At 43.7% G+C, this 15,285-nt stretch overlaps 1 protein-coding gene across 3 annotated transcripts in view; it reads left to right on the top strand.

The window, feature by feature from the left end:
• CARNMT1 (carnosine N-methyltransferase 1) overlaps window positions 1-15,285 on the top strand; it is a 42,142-nt gene that overhangs the window by 13,684 nt on the left and 13,173 nt on the right. For all 3 annotated transcript variants that reach the window (XM_073345128.1, XM_073345130.1, XM_073345129.1), the window contains exon 4: window positions 6,370-6,510. In XM_073345128.1, the coding sequence (XP_073201229.1) occupies window positions 6,370-6,510 (141 nt within the window). The remainder of the gene's footprint in view (window positions 1-6,369; window positions 6,511-15,285) is intronic.

Consider the following 15,285-nt stretch of genomic DNA (forward strand, 5'->3'; position numbering starts at 1 on the left):
GGTACCGACAACTGCAGGTCACACTTTGCCAGCTACTACAATACTGTGTTAAGTACTGTGGGCACCTCTGGATATCCAAATGTCTATCATACAGTGCTGTGAAGAGGAAAGCCAGCGACAATTTCTCCAGTATCGTTGTCCGCAGGCTCCCAACGCTGATCACAGGCACCGACAGGATCAGTCCCCCAGCCTGCCTTGGTCAGAAGAGGCTGATTATCTTCAGACTAAAAGGTCTGTTCATACGTCTCACAGTCGTGTCGTGCACCTTGCCGTTTCCCTCAGAGGGCTTACCACTCCTTGTATCCACAGTAGAGCCCTTCCAGGCCAGCCTGTAGGGATCCATGGGCCAAAAGTAATTGAGTTTCTGGGCTTTCCCAGTGCCATTCTGGAATGCTTTGGGATTCCCACAGATGTCTGGGTACTCTTTGTGCCCACCCACTTCTGTAACATCAAGTAGGTGTTAAGAACCATCCTGCCAAGTACACCAGGAGTCAGTGACCAATACGATGCTCGTACCATGTAGGAAGATATTGCTCAGGCGACTCTCCCTTTGAAAGGCCAGAGGGGGCTCCACCTCAGCCGATTATGGCTTTGTCCTCTTCATTACCTGATGAGGCAGTGGCTCAGATGATTAGAGGGTCCACCAGGACCTTTTAAAAAGGGTGGTTTCTGCCTTGGCTATCCAGTTGGAAGAGATTTTCTTGTCATTCCACAGGCTGATTGACATTTTAGCAACTGCTAGACTTCTTGGGTGGCGCTCTGATTAATGTAGCTGTCCTGGAGCCCACCAAGGTTCTGTGGTGGACTCTATCTTTCCTTCCCCCACATCAGAGTGAGCTGAGCGCAGATATCATGTACCCTCATAGAAGATTAGGGTTGGAAGAGACCTCAGGAGGTCATCTGGTCCTCAAAGCAGGATCAATCCCAACTAAATCATCCCAGCCAGACCTTTGTCAAGCCCTCTCCATGGTTTGAGCACCTCTGCACCCACCTCTCTCCGGGGTTGCTGGTGGTCTCAGCTGCCGATGAGAAAGCACCAGGGGCAACAATTGTCTACCTTGCAGTCAAAGGCTGCTACAAAACTTGACCTGTTGCAGAAAGCTTTATTCTATGGCTGGCCTGCATTTCAGGATTGCTAACTGCAGGGGTTGTTAGGGTGCTATGACTTCAACTTCCGAGGTTTGGTATATTAAAAGAGACAGATGGCCAGAGAATGCAAGACAGGAATTTCTTGCCTTGTTGAAGAGGTAAATTAGTGGCTAGAACCTCACTTCAGGTGGGGGTGGACACTGCCGACTCTGCTGCTAGGGTCACGGCATCAGCCATTATGATTCACAAATGTTCATGTCTCCAGTTGCCAGGTTTCCCTCGAGGTCCAACAGACCATACAAGACCTTCCTTTTGAAGGGTTGTCACTCTTCTCTGAGCAGACTGACAGGCTGCATGGCCTGATATTCGGGCATTTAAAAGCAGTTTTGTCCTCAGGAACCACATCACTAGTTGCTTTCATTCCTCGCTACCATGACCCAATGAGGAAAAAGAACAGAGATTACTGGAGAAAACTCCCCCCTTCTTCTGCAGCAGCTTCTAGTTCATCCAGACAGACTAGGAGTTCTAAGCAAATATTTTTATGTTTATGTCAAGGACAGCATGCAGCCTATCCTATCCCTCTGTTTACCAGCCTGCTATCTACCTGCTCAAGTGCTTGGTCTCAAATCGTTGGAGACCAGTGGGTCTTAAGTACAGTGGAATTGAAATACACCCTTTAGTTCATTTCTGTCCCCCTTTTTCCAAGCCCAGGGTGACGAGATGTCCTGATATTTGGGGCTTTGTCTTAGCTAGGCACCTATATACCTCCCAACCCATTCTGATTTTTCACACTTGCTATCTGGTCACCCTATCCAAGCCCCTTCCCAGTCTCTCTTCAGGGACCACTCTCATGAGGAAGCTCTGCTTTGGGAGGTGCAATCTCTCCTCCATTTGGCAGCCACAGAGGAGGTTCTGCAGTTTCTCATAGAAAAGGGATTTTATTCCTGCTATTTCCTGGTCCTAAAAGCAAAAGGAGACCCATGCTAGACCTGCGGAAGCTCAACAGACCTCTCTGGAAAAAGATAAAATTTAACATTGTCATGTTGTCTTCTATTATCTCTTCTCTGGAGATGGGTATGCTGCCATCAATTTGAAAGACTCAGGTTTCCATGTGCCAATACATCAGAGCCCCAGGAAATTCCTGAGATATATGGTCAACCAGTGCCATTACCAATTTGCATGCCTACCATTTGGCCTGTTCAGCTCCCTATGTATGTTTGCAAACTGTGTGACAGTGGTGGTGGCATTTCTTAGAAAATCAAGATTTCAAGTTTTTCCCTACCTGGACAACTGGTTGGTGAGAGGCCAGTCCAAGACTCAGCTGCTGTCCAGCGTGACAGTCATCCATTCTATCTTTGATACACTAGGGTTGCTTATCAGCACAGAGAAGTCCTGTCTCCAGTGCAAAAAATAGTTCATAGGAGCAGTCTTGAACTCTGCAGAAGCCAAGGCATTTGTCCTGCAATTACAATTCCAGAAGATGCTGGCTAGTCTTTTAGACCTGAAAATTCATCCCCACCATGACAATATGAAATTGCCTCAGGCTTCTGGGGCGTATGGCTTCATGCATTTATGTAGTCCAGCATGCCAGGCTCCATCTCAGGAAATGGCAAGGATGGCTGGCTTCAGTTTACTTGCCAATTCATCACCCTCTAGATGTGGCAGTGCAAATGCCCACTCAAATTCTGGCTACGCTGGGCTGGGGGACAGACCCCTCAAGTGTGTGCCTGGAGTACCATTTGCTTCTCCTCAATCAGCTTTAATCCTAGTTACAGATGCTTCTGCCCTCAGGCAGGTGGTCTCACCTGGGTTCTCTGCAGACACAAGTTTTATGATCTATACAGGATTTAACTCTGCATATAAACATCAGAGAATTGAGGGCCATTCAACTGATTTGTCAAGTCTTCCTTCCTCATATCAAGAGAAGTCTACGTGTACCTACAGACAAGGAGGATCTGGTTGACTCTGCTATGCCAAGAGTCATTCAGGCTGTGAGACTTGTGCATCGCCAGTTCAATCAGCCTCAAAGCCTCTCACATTGCAAGTGTGAAAAATGGTCTGGCAGACTGGTTAAGCAGATCATTTACTAGTCATAAGTGGTCTGTCCATCAGGACATTGCCACATCCGTTTTGTGGCTGTGGGGGACTCCCTGTGTAGATGTCTTTGCAACATAAGTCAGCAGGAAGTGTAATCAGTTTTGTTCTCAACAAGGTCACAGTCCAGGGTCCCTCACGGACCCTTTCCTGTTGCCCTGGGCAAGCGTGCTCTTGTATACACTTGCTCCACTTCCACTCATACCAAGAATATTGTTGAAAATGAGGCAGGCTCATGCCCAAGTCAAAGTTGCAGCTCCAGCATGACATCAGCAATGTTTTCCACTCTGCTGTCCCTCTCGGTCAAAGATCTGCTGACTCTACCACTGGATCAAAATCTGGTCTCCCAGGACCACAGTCACCTCCCCAACCTGCAGGTCCTCTACCTGACAGCCTGGATGCTCTGTGGTTAATGCCCCAGGAAGAAGTTTGTTCAAAGGAAATTCAAAATCCACTTTTAAAGAATAGAAAACCATACACTAAGTATACTTATCTGATTAAATGGAAACGATTCTTCATCTTGTCCCACTAGAAAGAGGTCTTCCAAGTCCAGTTTCCACCACATCATATTCTGAGCTATCTGTTGTTCCTGAAACAATGTCTGGCTATTCATTTAATTAAGGTTCATTTAACAGCTATTTTAGGTTTCTACACTCCAATTGATAATTCTGTTTTCCCCCCCAATACTATGTCAATAAGGTTTTTGAAGGGTTTGGAAAGGTGGTACTCTCAGGTGGAGCATCCTGTTCCTCCTTGGGACTTGAGTTTGGTGTTGTCAAAACTTATGGTTCCTTCCTTTGAATTGTTAGCTATATGCTCCTTGTTGTGTCTCTCTATCAGGGTACTCTTTTTGGTGCCAATCACTTCTGCCAGGAGAGTAGGTGAATTGTATGCTCTGTCTTCTCCTCCATACACTGTCTTCTACAAAGACAAGGTTTATCTAGGTCCACATCCAAAATTTCTTACTAAGGTGTGTCTCATTTTCGTATCAGTCAAGCAATGTACTTACCTTCTTTCTTCCCGAAGCCTCATGCTCATGAGGATGAAGAGAGACTCCACGCTTTGGATATCAGGAGAGTGGTCCTGTCCAAGTAGAATACTAACAAACAGTTTAGATCATTCTCACAGTTGTTTGTGGCAGTTGCAGATAGGAGGAAAGGTCTCCCAGTCTCTTCTCAAAGAATCTCAACTTGAATATCCTCCTGTATAGGCTTGTGTTATGACTTGGCCAGTGTAGCTTCACTAAGCAGAATACAAGCACATTCTTCTACATCACATGCAGCCTCTGCAGCCTTACGAGCTCATGTGCCTGTCCTAGACATTTGTAAAGCAGCAACTTGGTCTTCAGTGCTTACCTTTGCCTCACATTGTTGACTCTCAGCAATCTAGAGATGATGCTGTATTTGGGTATGTGGTCCTCCAGTCCTTATTCAGGTAGGTTCCAAGCTGGAGGTGGGATTGAACTGCTTGTGAGTCACCTAAAGTAGAATGGATATGTGCAATCACTTGAAGAAACAGTTACTAACCTGTTCAGTAACTGTTGTTCTTGGACGTAAGTTGCATGTGCCCATTCTATAACTAACCCTCCATATCGTTCTCTCCAGTAAAAAGGAACTGATTGGATTTGGGGTGGTTCCACCCTGTATACCACCATGCATTAGCGCAGGGCAGCAGATGGGTACTTCTGAGGGGAAACTCTCCAACAGTGCACTGGGCGCGCACACCTGAAGTGGAAGGGACATGTGCAACACATCTCAAGGAACAAGTTTGTAACTTTTTTTTTTTAAGGTGGATGATGTAATATCTTTTATTGAACCGACTTATGTAGATGAGAGAGAAAGAAGTTAGCCCAATAAAAGATATTACCTAACCGACATGGCTATAATTATACTGCATACATGGTCTTTTTTAAAGAAGACCATCTTTAAAGCTGGTCAGCATTTTCTTCGCTGCAATCTGGATTTGTCTCTTGAAGCCAGTCTTTCCAAAGCTGACTTTCCCCACTCCTCTTTATGCTTTGGGAACATGGTAATGCCAACTCTTTGTAACCATTCTGGCTACCTGGTTCTCAATATTCTGAAGACTGCATTTCATTTTATCCCACCTCCACATCTTGAAAATTGGGATTGTCTTGTCCTGCATACTAGTCGGATGCTGTTTTAAAGTGTCTTAGTTACATCCATTTAATGACTTCTTGACTTAAAGGTGACTTGCAAAGGGGGAGAAGAAGTTGAGTGCACACTATTTTTTGCTTTTGACATACAAAAGGGGCCTGAAATTTTCTCCCCCTTCTTTCCTCCCTCAGTTTTTGTCTGCTTGTTCTTTTCTAGAAACATCAGGAATATCAAGTCTTACCTTTTCTGTTCTTATTGGTAGACGCCCTGCAGTGACGTAAATAAAGTTTGAAAGAGCTCCCAAATCCATAATCAAAGGGGGTACTGAATGTATAAAAAGTACTTGAGTTAAATATATTAACAGTTTTCAATCAGCTGAATACTTCCATGTCAATAAATAAGATTTCGTTTATTTTGTGTTTCTGATGTCAAACCCTACTAGGTCTGCAATTGTCCATAGTCCTTAAGGAAAAGCACTCTTTTAGGGTAAACAAGACCTGAATTTCTAATATTTAAAAATTTAGTAGGTTGTCACTCTGCATCAAGAGAAGGCGGGGGGGAAGGGGCACAAACCTGTTTTTTTCTTTTGCAAGTCACCTTTACAAACAAATACAGTTGTTTTTTAGAGGGCTCGTCTGAAAAGTTAAGAAAACGATTTGAAGAATAGCTGTCTTTTAATTTTGTATTACACCGCAACTAAGGATTGCTTAAGTGTGAATTATTTTATCTTTTATTCGGTGTGAATGTTGTTTTTCACAAATCAGGTTTTGCCTATAGATTTTTTTTTAATTTCTCTTCTTCTTCCTCCCCCGACCCCTCCCCCCCCCCCCAAAAAAGAATACTTCGAGATTCCATAACTTACTCTGTTACAGTATGATGGGCTTTTTCCCCCCAGGGCACCTGTTCACAACAAGTCTGATTTGTCTACGGCGAAATCATAACATATAAATGAAAATTCTTATCGAATTATCTCTGTTTAAATATATGAAAATCACAGTATTTAGCCAGACCATAGACATTCTATTAAGACGTATTGGCTAAAGGATTAACTACTATTTTTGTTTTGTTGCAGGGATCTCTCCAAAGTTAATATCCTGGTACCTGGTGCTGGGCTAGGTAGATTGGCCTGGGAAATAGCTATGCTCGGTTATGCTTGCCAAGGAAATGAATGGAGCCTCTTTATGCTCTTTTCTTCTAATTTTGTACTCAACAGGTACTTAGCTTATATTTTACTTGCTGGTTGCAACCTATATATACTAGGGAGGCAAAAATCAGTGACCAATCCTTTAACAAAGTAATAACCAATCAAAATAAATTTCTAAATCCCTAATCTAGATAACCAGATCTTTTAGATCTCTTGCATTCATGTAAATGTCTGGGAGAGGGTAGGAGGGAGGAATGGGAGATTATTCCAAAATTTGACTTGGAAATTTACTATCACCATACCTGTATGTCATAAAGATTGTAGAAGCAAGAATTGCCTTGTGATTTAAGCACTGAACTGGAACTCAGGAGATCTTGGCTCAGCCACAAATTTGAGCTTGAGTAAGTTATATAATTTCTGTGCTTCTGTTTTAAATCTGTAAAATGGACATACTTCCCATCTCATAAAAATGTTGAGTATAAATTGATTCATATGTTCAAGGAGTTCTGATACTATGGTGATAATCATCAAAGAAAACTTATAAATAAAAATAAAATAGGTTGCATTTATTGCTAAAAGTTCAGGCAAATTTCCACAAGTATTTATTTAATTTTACGTATACATTTTTTGTTGTTTGACAGAAAAATATTAATAGATGCCTCATTGCTATAAAAATATCAAAACACGTATTAGGCAAGCTTTCTCATCCAGCGGCTGTGTACACCTTCTAATTACTCATAGGCTCACAGCTGTAGAATCCACTATAAGTGTTAAGTTTAAGTGAGGCTATGATATAAGCATTACACCACACACTTAATTAGAAGCGTGATATGTTGATGTCCCATGTTCATTTTCCATTAATGACAGCTATTAGTCATGTTGCTGAATGCGCTACTGGAAGGCGCTCAGATTGTATGTTAATGAGTGCAGCATAAGAACCTATATAGAATAGAATTATTTCCATAACTAATCTTCAGTTGACAAATCAAAACAATACTGAATCAGGAGTGCTCCAATCTTTCTTTATCTGTTAAGCTGCTTTCTGTTTTGTACCTCACCAGCTATCTCCAACAATACATTATCTGAAAAATGATATGAGCAGGAATCTGGTGCCACTTTTAGTCAGTTTCTGGCTAATGCTCTAAATTTCATTTAGAAAGATCTCACTGCAGAAGCTCTAAATTCAGAGTCTGTTCCAGCAGGACTATAAAAGCTTCACATATGAAGTGAGTTGCTAACCATTTTTTTTATTCGATACTTTCTCTTTTGGTACTTGCATTTTTATTTACTGACTTTTAAAAAACAAACAAGCCCTCGTGCTTAATTTAGTAAAAAGGACTCTTATGTATTATATCTAGATGTAAAGTGTAGATAGCATTCCTCTCTTTTCCTTTGTCCATATCTTGTTTATCACATTTTGAAAAAAAAATTGTTTCAAAAACATGCTGCTAATGTAGCTAGTTTTTGATGGATACGAAAATCCTATCTAATTGTTTGCCTTTAGCATCTATTCAAACAACTTCCATACTTCTAAATTGATATGGACTATTAATGTGTAATTAAAATAGCATCCCTCTCTAAACATGTTTGCCATCAAACACTTGGTTCAGATTTGTATTTAAGTGAGTGAAGTTAATATTTGATTCAAAAGCATTGTATGCAAATTTAAGAACCATGGGAATTTGATGGGGAAGCAGAGAGAGAAGTGTGGTTGGCTGTTATCAAAGTCCGAGAAAGGAAATAGCCAATCCTACTACTGATAAGCTGTTTAGAGGAAGAACAGAAAGTGGATTTGGGGAGGGGAGATATCAAGATACAATAGTTGTTCTTACCTTGAGTTGGAATGCCAGCAAGTATATGGGAGGATATCACATTTATTATCTGGTTCAAGGTTCAAAAGGAACCAGATAGCCAGTAGACTGGCTCATCTGTCTGAAGTGACAAACACCTGTGAAAACACTTAATACTTTGATTCTTACAATTTTTTTTTTTAAAAAAAGTTTATTACTATAGCATCCAGGAACCCTAGTTATGGACCAGGACATCACTGTGATAGCATTGTACAAACATATATCAGAAAAATGGCCCTTGCCCCAAAGAGTTTATAGTCTAAAGTTGTGTGTACACTGCAATTAAAAACCTGTGACTGGCCCGGGCCAGTTGACTTGTGCTCAGGCTAAGAGGTTGTTTAATTGCGGCATAGACATTTGGGCTCAGGCGGCAGCCCGAGCCACAACGTCTACACTGCAATTAAACAGTCCCTTGGCCTGAGTGAGCTGGCACGGTCCAGCCATTGGTGTCTAATTACAGTGTCGACATACTTAAATATAAACAAGAGCCAACAGATGTATATGTACAGACAAACGGGGGAGAGGAGAGAAAGGAAATAATGACTTTGTTGTTCATCCTGATAGGCAGTGATATCTGGTGGTTGGGAGACTGCTTATGTTTAGTGTTCCCACTTTTATCATTCATAAATGAGTAATCTCTCTTAGATGTGTAGGTTAACACACCTGATTTCCTGTGTTCTGTTGAGACCCCTAAATGCAAAGTCCCCTTCTGTATAAAAGTCATAAAAAGGTCTGGAAAGGACTTCAAGAGGTTATCTCGTCCATCCCCAGTTAGTTATGTGGTATAATTAATATATTCTGTAAGCCACTGGTTCTTCGAGTAACGTCCCTATGGGTGCTCCATTCTAAGTGTGCTTGAGACTCCTGCACCTTTGATTGGAGATTTCTCATCGTAGTATCTGTTTGGCCTGCACATGCATGTTACTTAGTCTCGTGCTCTGTGCTGTTATATAGCACTGCGTGGATGAACCGCCTTCAGTTCCTTCTCGGCCTGAGATGGAGCCTTAGCAGTTATCTGAGTTTTTACCTCCACTGTGTCCCATGAGGTTTTTTTAGTAGTTAGTAGTAATTTTGGCTGTAGTAGTTTAAATATAAATATATAGCTATTTTTTTAGTACCCTGTAGATAGTTTCTCCTCTCCTGGGAGTTTGATTTTTCTCGGAGGGTATGCTGGGATCTCCTGGTCTCAAATGTTGCCTGTCATGCCAGGAAGCAATCCCAATGAGTGATGGTTAGTCCTAGTGCATCTGTACTCAGAGAATCTTATATTTCCCAGAAGTGCTATGTGGCATTAAAAATCTAGAGCTAGAAAAACAGGGAGATCAAACTTCGATTCCTCATGATGAAGAGTTCACTGCACCTGGCCTCTACCCCTGGCCAGGGGACTCCCTCTGTACACCAGTCTGTGAATAAGTCTTCTGCCGTCACTGTTTCTGAACTGCTCTCCTTGAGGGCATCTAAGAGGAAGACCCAAGATTCCTCCATAATATTCACAAAGACCGTCCCTCAAGTTTCTTCATGTAGCAAATCTGCCTCTAAGAAGTTGTGGTCTCCGATGACTCCTGTATTTCAGCACCCACTGCTCTCTGACCTGGTACCCACAAGGCTGCTGATTCTTCAGGCCAGTCAAACCTGAAGACTGTAGAGCAGAGGTCCCCAAACTGTGGGGCGTGCCCGCCGGAGGGGCATGAAGGAACTTGGGGGGGGCGTGGCTAGCGCCCGGGCCAGCCCCCACAGGGGGTGGGGAGGGAGTGCCACCTAGCTCTGCTCTTGGCCTCGTGCCTGGGGCCCTGGCTGCCAGCACCAGCCTCCTTACCGCTGTCCACACATCCCACCACCCACCCACCCCCGAGCTGCAGCTCCACTTTCAGCCAGGATGCAGATGGGGTAAAAGGGGGTGTGACCCTGAAAAGTTTGGGGACCACTGCTGCAGAGTCTTAAGCTCCAGGAGGTCATCGATACTACCAGTGGAGCAAGGCTTCAAGAAGAGCTCTATCTCTTCTCACCCAGTACTGGAGAAGCACACTCGGCTCTGTATTGTCCTCGAAGCAGTTGAGATTCATGGTACTGTCAACTCCTTCAGCCACTATTATTTCAGCGCAGGCCATGGACAAGGTACCGACAACACTTGGTATCACAGGAGTTTTGCTTTCCCCGTGACTTTGCTGTGCCCAGCTCATCATTACATGGCTCCGATATACTCCCATTACCGAGGGCTTCCAGATGTCTAGACATTCACCCAGTACTGATGGTTTCATCTTTCTTCCGGTGCTCCACAACTACAGAGTGATTTGGAAGAGGATGATTTTGATGAAGATCTTGCCTTAATCTCCCAAATATCTCTGCAAAGCTCTCCCTCCGTTCCTATTGAGGCTCTTTTCCAGAGATGTCTGAGGAGATTGGTGTTGCTTGTCAGAAATGGCTTGACCACTGTCTCGCTGGTATGAACACTTATGGATGCCTCCACCCATGCCACATGCACCACCCCTTTGGCCATACTGGGACCTTTGGACAGCCTATCATCAGTAATTTTCTAGCCCTTGAGAACCACTACTCACAAAAAGAAAAGGAGTACTTGTGGCATCCGATGAAGTGAGCTGTAGCTCACGAAAGCTTACGCTCAAATAAATTTGTTAGTCTCTAAGGTGCCACAAGTACTCCTTTTCTTTTTGCGGATACAGACTAACACAGCTGCTACTCTGAAAACTACTCACTGACCTGGTACCCACAAAGAGAGTCATCACTCTCCCTCCCTAGGAGACCAGAACTGCAGGAAGAAACCTTTTGAGGAACAGGAATCTAGGGCTGATGAAAAGGTCTCTCCACCAGCCGACCTCTCTTCTTCATCCCTGGATTAGGCAGCTATGCCAATGCTTCCATCCTTGGTGGATGACTTCAAGCAATTTCAAGAACTTGCCGATAGAATTGTGGATTCTTTGCAGATCCTTCCTGAGAAGGTTAAAGATCCACACCGTAAGCTGCTTCATATCCTTCAAACAGCTTCATCTGTCTGTGTTACCTTTGCTGTTAGAGGCCCTACTGGACCCTGCAAAGGTTATATGGCACACCCTTGCCACCTACATGCAAGGGAGCAGATAAGAAATGCAGGAACTCCTCCCGGTTAACGTTGCTGATCAATTAGGAATCATGCTCGTTTAAAGTTGTGTGATGCTCCCTTATTATGTCGTGTGGCAGCCACCTGCTTTGTTCACTGCTTGCAAGAAGAGCAGCCTGTTGCAGCTAGCTGGTGGGTGGTTGGAACCAGAGTGGACCGGCAGCCTCCCTTTCAGCTCCCCCCTTCCTTAAGTTCCCTGTGCAGCGGCGGCTGCTCAGCAGGCTATCAATTGCCTGCAGTTCAGCTGTCCCTTCCCCCACTGACGTGCTGCTCCTGCCCTCTACCTTGGAGCTGCTCCCCGAGACTCCTGCTTACTGTGTGGGGGGGAGGGGAAGAAGAGGGGGGCTAATGTCAGGGTATCCTCCTCCCTCCGCTCCTGCACCCCGCTTACCCCATCTTCCATAGAGCAGAGGGGACACACAGAGAGAGGGAAGGCAGCAGCTGCAGCTGCCCCCTGCAACTTGCTGATCTAATTAACAAGGCAGTGTACTTCTGACCCCACTCTTCCTACTTAAAGGGGAAATGCGCATCTCTGTCTCTCAGACACGCACAGGGGTGTGTGTCTGCCTGCCTGCCTGCCCTCCCACCTTTCCTTCTGCCTTGTAGAGTGTGAGAGTTAACCATTGAGGGCTCAGCCAATTGCTATTTCATTTAGCAGTAAGGCATTCCCTGGGAAATAACCCACCCTCTTGACTCCTCCACCTCAACCAAGCTTCACAATCATCACCACTGTGTACCAGTATTAAATTGTTTGTTTAAAGCTTATTGTGTATGTGTGTTTGTATGTGTATATATATAAAAAATAAAATACAGTCTTTTGTCTGGTGAAAAAAATTTCCCTGGAATCTAACCCCCTCATTTACATTAAGTCTTATGGGGAAATTGGATTCGCTTAACATGGTTTCGCTTAAAGTCGCATTTTTCAGGAACATACTACCATGTTAAGTGAGGAGTTCCTGTATTCAGTCTAAGGACGCAAAATTTTTATTTTCTCATCCCTTTCCTAACTCCTTTGTGGTTGATGCAATTAATGAATGTGGGAGGCAGCACCATACTAAATCTATGACCTACCACAAGGAGCATAAGCACCTTGACCTGTTGGGTAGAAAATCATATTCGTCAGTACTTTGCAATTCAGAATTGCCAGCTACCAGCTGTTAATGGTAAAGTACAGTCATACCAGTTATGTCAAGCTGAACTCATTAAGCATCTACCAGCAGAACATAGAGAGCAATTTCCAGCCAATTATTACAGAAGGCTAGCTGCTCAGGCCTCGGCCCTTGATGCTGCTGATACTACCGCCTGTTCGATTTCTACAGCAGTAGTTATGAGGCGGGCCTGCTGGCTCCAGCTCTCAGGATTTCCAAAGCAGGTTGAAAATACGGTCGAAGACCTCCATTTTGATACATTATTCGTTAACAGCGTGGACGAATCTCTGCATACATTGAAGGACTCCAGGGCTACTTTGCATTCTCTCAGGATCCATACAGCTGCCCAAAAGAGAAAGCTTAGTAATTTCCCATTGGTGAAGAGATTTCATCCTACCCAATTGTTGAGCTCTCCCAGAGACTATATGAACCTCAATGAAAGAGACAGAGATTCCAGGGAAGAACACCACCTACTTCTCAACCTTTTATCACTCCTGGCAGGCTTGGGAGTCAATCACTATGGACAAATGGATTTTGGAGATCAACTGCATAGGGTACTCCATCCATTTTACTTCTCTTCCACTTGCCAATGCCCCTTTCCTGTCCATCTTCAGGGACCCCTCTCACAAGAACCTGCTACAAAACTAAATGTGCTCTCTCCTTTTCTTGGGGGCTGAAGAATTGTTCCTGTGCAGTACAGAGGGAAAGAGTTTTATTCTCAGTATTTTCCTGGTTTCAAAAAAGAATGGGGGTTAGAGACCCATCCCAGCTATAAGGCTACTAACACCTTTGTGAAGGCCCCAAAATTCAAAATGGTGACACTTGCAGCAGTAATTCTATTGCTGAACCAAGGGGATTGGTTCTTGGCCCTCGACCTTCACAACACTCATTGCCATATTGCGATCCAAAAATCTCACAAAAGAGTCCTATGTTTTACTGTTGGTCAGGACCATTTATAGTTCACAGTGCATCTTTTCAGCCTATTTTCTGCCCCAGGGGCCTTTTCAAAAATTGTCAGTAGTAGGGGCATACCTCCACAGAAAAGGAAATCTTGTGTTCCCTTATCTAGACAACTTCTGAAATGTTGCTCCCTGGATGTAGCTTCACGGGCATGTTGTGAAGCCACAGACCTCTTCCTCAGGTTAGGCCTACTATTGAACATTCAAAACGTCCACCTTGACCCCTGTGCAAAAGTTGGAATTCATAGGAGCTTGTCTCAATTCAGTAGTGGCAAGGCAGGCCTCCCAATGCACAGATGTGTGGCCCTATCCAACATAGGCAGTGCAATCCAGATCAGCCCTCAAAACCTGGTCACAAACTGTCTTCAGCTGTTGGGGTATATAGCTGCTGGCTCTTTCATTATAGACCATGCAAGACTGAATGCATTGCCTTCAGCAGTGGCTCAGTATACAGTCTAACTACACTACTTTCCCTACTCCCCTTCATAAGGGAATTTCTCAATTGGTGGAAATACCCTCACAGTGTTTGTGCAGGGAGTCCCTTTCATCTGCCCTCCCCCAATGGTTGTCATCATGACACATGCAGCCCTCTTGATGTGTGGAGCACATCTGGACACACGCATGGCCCGGAGCAGGTAGTTGCCTCCAGAAACCACTATGCACATCAACCTCCTGGAACTAAGGGCTGTCGGATATACCTGCTTTTAGTTCCTACCACTAATCTGGAGCAAACAGATAAAGGTCATGATGGACAACATGCAATGCGTGTTCTATATCAACCTGCAAGGATGGGCAAGATCCCCCTCCTCCTGCACTGAGGCTGTTTGTCATCACAGCAGCTTCCCTTCCAGAAGTTCAGAATATGACTGCAAACACCTTCAGCAGGCACTTTTCTCAAGAACATGAATTGGGGAGGGGAGCTTCATCATACCTCTCCATGTATTGCAGCAATGGGGCACCCGTGGAATAGAACTGTCTGCCATGGCAATAAACAGGAAACGAACCTAGCTCTTCTTCAGAGGTGGGTGGTGTCACTGATCCTTGAGGGATGCCTTTCACTTTCAGTGTTCATCAGGTCTACTGTACGCATCCGTCTCCTCACCCCTGACTCCTCTAATATCCAAAGTTCTAGGAAACATAAATTTTGCAGGACAATTTATATCCTCAGTTATTCCTACACATTTCAACTGTCCTCAGAGTTATGTCTCTGCAATCCCACTTCCATTATTGGGACTGAGTGAGTATAACTGAGGGCAAAAATTTTCTGCAGTATTTTATTGGTGATGCATTGGATAGAATGAAAACAGCTTCACCTTCTGATTCCAGGATGAGTCTGCAGGGATATCCGAAAAGCATCTTTTAATAAACTGAGCAAGTGTGATCTGGAGACGTTGATACAATAAACATGGGAATCCACTATGTCATTTTAGTCACTTTTCATAGTTGAAATAATTTGTAAGGGTTCCATGTTACTTTGCTATGTGTTGGTCCACATTGCGGTGTACAGAAAGAGAAATGGCATGAGGCTGTTAAGATTAATTGCAGTACTGTAGATGTATATGCTCAAATGATATTAGTAAAACTGCCTATTGGCAAATTATTGTACTTTGCAGATCTATTGAAATAATCTAAATACATATTTTTGTTTAAAGAATGACAGTTTCAGAAAAATGTTTTTACTTTGCTGTATTGTAAAGTCTCTTTTATTCTGACTCAAGAAAGGCAACTCTCAGCAAGAATCTAGAATGAAAATAGGTATTCTTGGGAAAATA

Source organism: Lepidochelys kempii, chromosome 5 (assembly GCF_965140285.1).
Source record: "Lepidochelys kempii isolate rLepKem1 chromosome 5, rLepKem1.hap1, whole genome shotgun sequence".
NCBI lineage: Eukaryota > Metazoa > Chordata > Testudines > Cheloniidae > Lepidochelys > Lepidochelys kempii.